Here is a 9,015-nt window from a genome sequence, read left to right as displayed (position 1 = left end):
TAAGGAAAAAAAAAAAAAAAATTTAAAAAGGGGGGGGGGGGGAGGGGAGTGAAGCAGCATTTCCTGTAACTTGATATTTTCTAGAACTTGCCTTTTAAAATCAAATGTACTTTCAAAAGTAAGTTGTAGTGAATCTGAAAGCCTTTCAGCAAGGATTCCTACTTCATTGAATCCTTTAGTTTCGTTTGAAATGCAAAGTTCTTGTAACCGTCACACAGAAGATGGTGTGTAATTTGCTTGTTTGTTATTCGACTCTTGGAGAACTGCACTGTTCAGAATTAACACTTCTTGGCACACTGGAGCTTGATGATGATTGTCTCCCGTGATTGCTTGCTGAAAGCAAGATGATCAGTCATTTCACCGACACTGAAAGCAGCCAGAACTGTCATAGCAAAATTTGGTAGTCTTCAGATACAAAATGCATTGTTATAAATTCTATATAAAATAAAATAGGAGTATTTATAAATCAATCTCAAGTAATTTGAAATGTGTACCTTAAATAACTTTTGAAAGACTAGTCCTTGGTGTTTTGTTTTTTTTTTTTTCAACTTACATTTTATTCTTGTTTTAACAGGGCATGGGTACTGTTCAAAAAGGTATGCCCCACAAGTGTTACCATGGCAAGACTGGAAGGGTATATAATGTTACCCAGCACGCTGTGGGCATTATTGTTAACAAGCAGGTTAAGTAAGTAATTAAATTCCATGTATTGACACTTCGTATTTGGGAAAGTTGATCTGTTATTGCACCCTCCTTTCACTTTGCCAGTTAGACAGTTATTGTCTTGATTGGTCATTCAAGGTGGGTAAAGTGTATATCCTTTTTATAACCCAAGCAAATGATGCTCATTTGACTTGGATCCTGTCAGAGGAAACAGTTCTTATTTTTCTGAGCGGCACTTAAAGTGACATTACCTTGATATCTTCTCCCTGATATCCAGTGATAGGACACATGGGAATGCTTCAGAGCTGTGCCAGGGGAGGTTTGACTGGACATGAGGAAGCATTTCTTTACCAGAGGGTGGTCAGACATTGGAACAGGCTTCCTAGAGAGGTGGTCGATCACCAAGCCTGTCAGTGTTTTAAGAGGCATTTGGACAACGCCCTTAATGTGCTTTAACTTTTGGTCAGCACTGAAGTGGTCAGGCAGTGGGACTAGATGATTGTTAGGTCCCTTCCAACTGAAATAGTCTGTTCTGTTTTCTTCTACCTAATGGGGATTTTCAGACAACTTTCACATTGGTACTGAAGCCCTTTTAAAATATTAATTTGTAGCTGTATTCAGCTGGATTTTGTGCAGTTCAGTCAGAAAAGGACAAGTTGGGTTTATTCCAGGAACTGGATCTGGAGTACAGTGGTAATACAATTCTTTGTATGCTACAAGGTTAAAATTATGTGTTCTCCAAAATCTTAATCCTAAATTGTTAGCACATTTATACATTAATAAGCTTTCAGTTCTATGAGTTATATCTGATTTGCATCTGCAGCAGTGTATTTTGAGCGATTACCCTTTTAAAGAAAAATTACCTGTAATTGAGCTTATGGAGTTACGTAAAACTAGCTTTGAAGTAGCCTTTCTTCAAGTGCAGTAGAAAAAACACTGATTTCCTTTCTTAGGGGCAAGATTCTTGCCAAGAGAATTAATGTGCGTATTGAGCATATTAAACATTCCAAGAGCAGAGACAGCTTTCTGCAGCGTGTGAAGGAGAATGAAAAGAAGAAAAAGGAAGCAAAAGAAAAAGGCATTTGGGTTCAACTGAAACGTCAGGTAATATTTGTATTGTAGCTGGCACATTGTTGATTCAGTTCACTAGAAAAAAATGCTAGAAGGAAAGCAGTTGAATACAGTGTTTCTTCCAAAACAAGTGTTGTGCTGTAAACTGAGCTCTTTCAGTCTGTCTTTGAAAAACAAAACAAGAAAAAAATACCCCATGTGAATGAAGCTGCTTACAACATTCTGAAAAATCCAGGTCTCTGCCAGATCGTGTTGGAGGTGTCTAATGCTACCACTCTCACTTGTGTTCACAATTGTTTTGCAGGAGTTTGCTTTTTTTTTTTTAAGAGTAGAGTGGCAGCATCAGTGTGTCTGCATCTAAGCTGTCTAATGTATTTGGTGCCGGAACAGAACTGCACTGTTCCTGGATGGGAATTGTATCCTTGGCTGTGAACAAGGAGATGGATGCTTCCTGTTCTGTTGCTGATCTACAGCGGAAGCTCTGGCTGATTTATAGGATCAGTGTTGTCTTCAGTTTAGTTGAATTTATCACAACAGTTTCTGTTGCAACCCTTTAAGAAAAGAAAGAGTAACTAGGCTTTTGAGAGGAGGTAATGGCTGTTGCTTTTGAAACCACAGGGTACATCACTGCGTGTTAACTGGATTAGTAAGTTGCAGAGGATAAAGTGTAGATTCTTTCAGCAATGAAAGTCAACCACGCTATCTAGCAGGTCATTTTCTTACTGCTGTTGTGTGAATTAAATTTTAAAGAGACTAGGAATGATAGAATTCATATAATAATGTGTTAAATGGTTGCCAATATGAATTTTTTGTATGATTGCTTTTGTATTTTAGTGATATGAGTTTTGTTTTGTTTTCTGTTCACAGCCTGCTCCACCAAGAGAAGCACACTTTGTGAGAACAAATGGCAAGGATCCAGAGCTGCTGGAACCAATTCCCTATGAATTCATGGCATAATGCACACTTAAAAATAAAGATCTGGTTTTGGACAAGTGTATATGATTGTGGCTGATTCCTTTAGGTTTTTGGAACAAATGCTTTAGAAATTTTTTCTTTTCATGAAGTTTGTTTATTTAACTTGCCTTACATGGTGCTTGGTCATTTAAATAATCTGTAGTGTTTGCTGGTCGGTTTAGCCATTTACATAGACAGTAAATCCTGGGGACATTGAAATTTGCTAATGCTCAGTGGTGATCATTAGGTAATATGAGAGGATGTGTAATATTTCACCAACAAACTAAGAGCATATACCAAGCATTATACAGTGTCACTTGAAGGTTTAATTTTTTTGTGCGGAAAGGGATAATGGGCTTCAGATTTCACCGATAAAAGCTTTTGGCTAAGAGGCTTCAGATTAATACCTAAGAAAAATGGTGGAAACAGTTTTTGAAAACAACCTGTTGAGAAACGTCTGTGGATGCAGTTTTGGTGGTTCACCATTGTAACCTGTAAAAGAAGGGTTTTTAGAACATCCTCAGGCTAATAAGCGTCCTTATGAAATAGTTTAGAAACAAGGCTTTAATTCCAAAACTGCCAGACTTTGTAATTTGATTTTTATTAATTGGCTGGCATAGCTGAACACTTGCACTTTGTATGTTTATTGCATGTCTGCTGAATCTAAACACCTACTGGGATGTTCTAATGCATTCCTCTCATCCCATTGATTTATTGATACTTCATAGAAACCCCAGTGCTACCTGCCCAGGGTTTCTTGAATGGAAGAACATCTTTAGCTGACCACTTATTAGCCAATGCTATTTTTGTGAGCTTTTTTTGAAACAGTATGCAACTTGCGAAAGAGACTGCTAAAGGTAACCTGCTTTGAACGTGCATAAACTCAAGCTTAACTGTGTTTTATATACAGATAAATAACATTTTTCCTAAGTGTGATGTAAGGTATTGCTTAGCCACCTCAGCTAAGTGATGTAAAGCTAATGTCTACATCTAGACTAAAATACTAGAGGAGGTAGATGACCTCAAGCAATTTGTAGGTATTGACTGTTGAAAATTACTGAGTAGTCAGTTGTGGGATAGCTAGTAGATTAGGGAGTAAGAAATTGAGAGAGAATGAGATTTGCTTTTTCCCTTAGTTCTGAAGTGCCTTAAGCAGAAGTGTCAAACTGTGTACAGATTGCTTATAAATTAAGGGATTAATGCCTGTTTGCATTTACCTAACATTCAATTGTGAGTGTTCCTGTTCTCATGGAATGTAGTTCTTGGACGCTGAAGTAATTGTCTGGCTTGGCCTAATATTTAAGGGTGTCAGGCTTTAGGCACTGAAGGTTCAAAGTCCCAGTGAGCAGGTACTGTGTTTGAAGTTCCTCCAAGCTCCCATCTTGGAAGATGGAGCAGGTTGTGTAGTTGGGATGACTGGAAAAGCCTTGAAGAAGATGGAGCAAAGCTTACCCATCAACAGGCTGATACATGATATTAGTGCCGTATTTTGACACTGTATGTATTGGGCATGGTGTGTATCACCATCTCCTGAAGTGAGGTTGGTGAATCTTAACTTTCATTGTTGCAGCTTATGCACTTAGCTTTTATGATCAAGTGGGGTTTTCTGGGAGCAGCTAGATCTGTATAGTGAGCTTTAGACCTTTAGTAGCTTCCTTGGCTTGTGGATTTCCACAGCAATTTAACTCCAGATAAGCATTGTTTTCCATTAGGCTTTGAGTCTGAAGGAGTTAAGTGTGAGTATTACTGGGTAGGATCTCTGGTGGTGGTATTTTTTCTTTTGCATGCTTGTGTAAGTTATTTTGGTTCTATGTTTGTTTTGTGCTTATGTGTCAATATTGAAGCAGATTAGCTGTAGCATGATGAAGTTGTTAACAGTAATTGTAAGTGGTGGTTATTTTCAACAATTTGGAATAATAAGACTAGACAGCATGCAGTGGTCCTATTTAAGAGCTGTGCTTCCAGAGGTGCTGTGCATTGCAACAGTTTTCAGTTTATTTAATCTGTGTTTTTAAGGTCACCATGCGGACAGTAGATGCTTGTGAATGCATATTTGGAATATGTGTGTGGGATGGGAGGACGAGGGGGGGATGCTTTCCTTGGTTAGGGTTCCCAGAAATGACTGAAAATGAAACCGGATTTGTACAGGAAGAGAATAGCCTTTTTTGGGTTTTTTAATGTTTGAAAGCAGGACAAGTTAAGGTGTAATCTGTCTTGGCTTTAAAGAAGCTACCTTTTAGTTGCTCTCAGTGCAGTGGTGGTTTTCCTGGTAATCTCCGGTTTGCAGAAGCACAGCTTAGGTATTTCCAGAACTCTGTATCTGCTGTTGAAGTTTGCTTCCCATGTATTCAGCTGCCCTGTTTTTGCACAGTCCTGACAAAAGAGGGAGATCAGTGAATTGAGAAAAGTTCTTAGAAGAACTGCCTGTTGGGACATCTTCAGCCATGAAATTGCTGTCTAAATTGAAATGCATCCTTCTTGATAGAAGAAAATAGTTTCAGGTCTAGGCAGAACTTGCAGAAAATTTGGGAGGGGAGTGCTCCTGGCAGTTCAGCCACCACCGCTCTGGGCAGAAGCAGCATGTTTCGTTATGGTGTTTGGAGTTGCAAGTTCCTCTCCTCTTCAACTCGCTCTAGGAGGAGTTCTACACACTAGACCCATAAGGTGTAAGCAGTTCTCTGCGGTCCTGTTCTGAGGCTGTGCCTAGCAAGCAAAACCTTGCAGTGAGCACACCAGCTACAGGCTGGGCATTTCCACACTGTGACAGCTGAGTTTTGTTCCATTCCATGTTACTTTGAATTGTGGAGAATTGTTGTGAAATCTGCAAAGCTATAGGTTTCCCATATAATTGGACACACCTTGAGCTAGCGGAATTCAGGAGTCCCTAGTTTAAAAGCCAGTTTCACAGCAGTTCATGCCTTCCAGACCCCTCTAGAAGAGAGACTTCATTATCCCAGCGCTGGAGGACACGCTGTCCCTACACACCCTGAAGAGAGTGAAGTGCTTATGGATTAGCACAGTCTGTTACATTCCAGTGCAGTGCTTCCTCTGTTTCACAGAGTCTAGTGAGGAAGTGGGGGCTCAACTGTCTCCTCCTTACGAAGTTTTACTGCCTGAAACCATTGCAGCTGGTTCCCTGTCAAAGGCCCTCCAAAAATCTCCTGTCTTCTCTTAGAGAAGAAGCAAGGAAGCCTTCTCCTGAGCTGTCGGCTTTGTCATTTTTAGCATACTGGTGACACTGAGGTCTGAGGTTTCCTGAGGGCAGTGTTGGTGCTAATGCTGTGTGGGGCCGGGAAGGGTCAGTCAAAGGGCAGAAAGACTGGAGGGAAGGAACCATGCCCCTGCAAGGACTGCAGGGTGAGGACCCTGGGAGGAAGCAGGTGAAGGGTGCATGTCTGATGGGGGTGAGAGATGGGATGTGTGGACACCTCCAGCCCTATCCCTCGGGGGGGCCTCAGGATCAAAAGGACAGCTTGTATCCCAGACACAGATGCTGTGCTGGGGTGTCTTGACTGGTCTGGAGGATGCTAAGAGCTGAGCATGCACCGGCCAGAGAAAGCACCCCCTCCCCGTCCCGGCGCAGGCAGGACAGGCTCCCCCCATGCTCACAGAGACTGCAAGGTGCTATGGGTTCCTGTTGTTCGGGGTGTGTGGTGAAGAGGCATGGTTAAACTGGGCTCACCACTGTCTGGGTAGCACCTCATGCCTCAGGGGTGTGGGTAGTGGCTCCCACAGTGCCAGGGCACCCTACTGCTGCAAACGGCCTCTCCTTGCATGGGAAGAAGGTACCAGCTGTACCTGCAATGCTGAGGGTGGTGGTATGGAAGACACAGATTGTGAGCTTTTCATGTCCATGCATCTACCTCAGTGGATGTACTACCAAGGTCTATATAAGAATCAAGTTGTAGTTATCTCACATGGTCCTGCCAATCTTAGGCCCAGAACTTCTAGCTGATTCCACAACATCAGCAAAGACTCCCAGGAAAACTCTGCATTTTGTTTTGTAGAGGAGAAAGGAGCTCCAGAGGCTTTTGGGGTGTTCTCCCTGCTACAGCCACAGGAGTAAACCACCTTTTCCCTGCCCCAAAAGTACCTGCTGCTGAATGTTACCAGAGCTTGGAATAGGGAGGGGGGTCAGGCAGCACTGTGGTGTCCCTGGGACTCCATGTGTGGGACTGAGTGGTGGTGCTGCAGGAAAGGGGATAGTGGTAGACCACAGGGATGGTGGCATGGGCCATCTGCATGGGATGGGTGAAAGTACAGCCTGGTGCTTCCAAGTAGGACCTCCAGCTGAGAAGGGAAGGGCTCCCTGGAATAGCTTTGAGGCCCATACATCCCAGGGATTGCTTAGTCCACAGGACAGGGATGGCTAATCTGAGTCACGGCATGTGAGGAACCTGAGCCCCAACTGCTTCAACCTACTGAACTGCTCCTGCTGCACCGGAGTAGGTGTTGATGGAGAGACAGCCCCTCACTCCCTGGAAATTAATTCCTTTGCAGGGTTTCCTGCCTGAGTTTGTGCAGTCATCTCTGTGCTTGCCCATCACCGTTTGCCCTTTGGGGGTGCTCTCAGCAGCGAGTGGGCAGCATGAGCTCTGCAGCTGCTCAGAAAGGGGGAGCTCCTTGAGTTCTGGGCGACAGTGGTTGTTTAATACTACTGCTTTCACAGCTCAGCGCCTGGGAATCATCTGCCTGCAATGGACTCATTTCAGTAGCAGTCTTCCAAGGGCACGCTGAAGGTATTCTGATAGCTCTTTTGTAAAGAAATGTGCAAAAATAACCTGTGTTGGCACCGTGAGCAAGGCCAAAGACAAGTGGTGGTGCATGACAATGGAAGCAGATGACAATAGCATGAACCTCTAGAAACCAAAAGCTTTTAGTCATATGAGAGAAATCTTGTTTACAAAAAGAAAAGGGCTCACTGGCATGATGGGAAGTGAAGTAGAAATTTCAGAGGCAATCAGTTTTTGAGGTTAAAAGTGGCCTTGATGTTACCATAGGGGTTCTTAGGCACTAAATAATCAACAGCATTTCTTCCACCAGGCTTTCCTACAGGCATTGCTGTAACTGATGTTAATCAGCATGGTGTTAACTACTGTGAAGTATGTGTAATCCTTCAGCAAAGAGCAGTGAGGTGTAGTTATCAGGTAGAGCATTTCTGAGGCATGAGGGGAGACTCTTTTAGACAGGGCAGAATATTGTTTTGGGGGGCTGGCCAGTCCTCTGGCCGCTATGGGGTGCAGAGCCCAAGCTAAGTCCCTGTTCTCCTCTCGAATCCTGCATCCATGGAAAGCAGGGGCAGTTCCTTCCCACCCTTGCCCCGACAGTGCTGAGAGCTGACTTTCCTCAGGAACACCCTGGCTCTGGTAGAGCAGAGCTGGCGATGTTATCCTGGTACCTTTGTTCTGAGCTTTCACGTCATTGGAGCAACTGGGGCTGAGGACGTCCAACAAAGTGCATAGGAGGTCAGGTACACCTGGACTCTGGCATGGATGTATGGAGAAAGTAAGAAAGGAGGACAAGAGGAAAGTGAGGAAAACCATGATCTGTTGTCATTGTGTGCATCTTCTGAGGGGCTGTATGGAAGTGGAGGGGGAAGGTGACTGAGAGCATCACCAGTGCACAGCCCTACTGTACTGCTGAGGTTCAGCTCAGGGGTGTCCAGAGCCCCTGGGATGCCCTTGGGCATCAGCCCTGCAGCCAGGGCCCAGCAGCTCCTACGGTGGCTCAGTCGCTGCGTGGCACTGGACTGCAGGACCACAGACCCATCCCATTCCTTTTGAGTACCGACCTGCTGGCATCTCCCATGTTGTTTCCTGCTGGCTCGTGTTATCTCCCTGACAATAATAAAGCAGCCCCTGAATGGATTTTTTATCTTGTAAACACTTACATGCTTGCAAAGCAGCATACTGCAGAAGCCGTTTTGCAGGAGCCAGGGCAACAGCTTCCAGAGAGGCTGAAGCATCCACACAGCTCTCTGCAGGTCTGAGGCTCATTTAATGGCAGCCGGCAGTGGAGCACCTTTGTCCTCTGGAAATTTCTTCCACTTTAAAAACTCGAAGGGCCTGATCATGACCTGAAGGTACCAAAGATCACTTCGGTTTCAGGGGTGGCTGTTGTTTGATCCACAAACCAGGATTCCAGCACCGACTGTGGAGGGTTGTATCCAGCTGTGGGGAAACAAAGTGGTCTGAGATGAAACGATAAACTGTTCCCCTTTTGGGCCTTGCTGCAAGGAGGGTGCATAAGGCACGAGCCTGCTGCTGTGGCTGGAGCCGGGTGTGTGGAGGCGCACCCTCCCAAACCTAGTGAGACTCGTGCTGTGTC

General features: G+C 44.1%; 1 protein-coding gene across 1 annotated transcript in view; it reads left to right on the top strand.

The window, feature by feature from the left end:
• Window positions 1–2,729, top strand: part of RPL21 (ribosomal protein L21) — a gene marked incomplete at its 5' end in the record, with an annotated part of 3,980 nt that extends 1,251 nt beyond the window's left edge. Inside the window, 3 exons of the mRNA XM_010079076.1 lie at window positions 575–687; window positions 1,617–1,767; window positions 2,602–2,729. Of these exons, the coding sequence (XP_010077378.1) occupies window positions 575–687; window positions 1,617–1,767; window positions 2,602–2,691 (354 nt within the window). The remainder of the gene's footprint in view (window positions 1–574; window positions 688–1,616; window positions 1,768–2,601) is intronic.
• Window positions 2,730–9,015: the final 6,286 nt, after the last annotated feature.

The sequence above is a fragment of the Pterocles gutturalis genome, unplaced genomic scaffold (genome assembly GCF_000699245.1).
Source record: "Pterocles gutturalis isolate BGI_N339 unplaced genomic scaffold, ASM69924v1 scaffold33168, whole genome shotgun sequence".
NCBI classification, from domain to species: domain Eukaryota; kingdom Metazoa; phylum Chordata; class Aves; order Pterocliformes; family Pteroclidae; genus Pterocles; species Pterocles gutturalis.
Note: the sequence above shows the minus strand (reverse complement) of the source record. Positions and strands in the feature narration are given on the sequence as shown.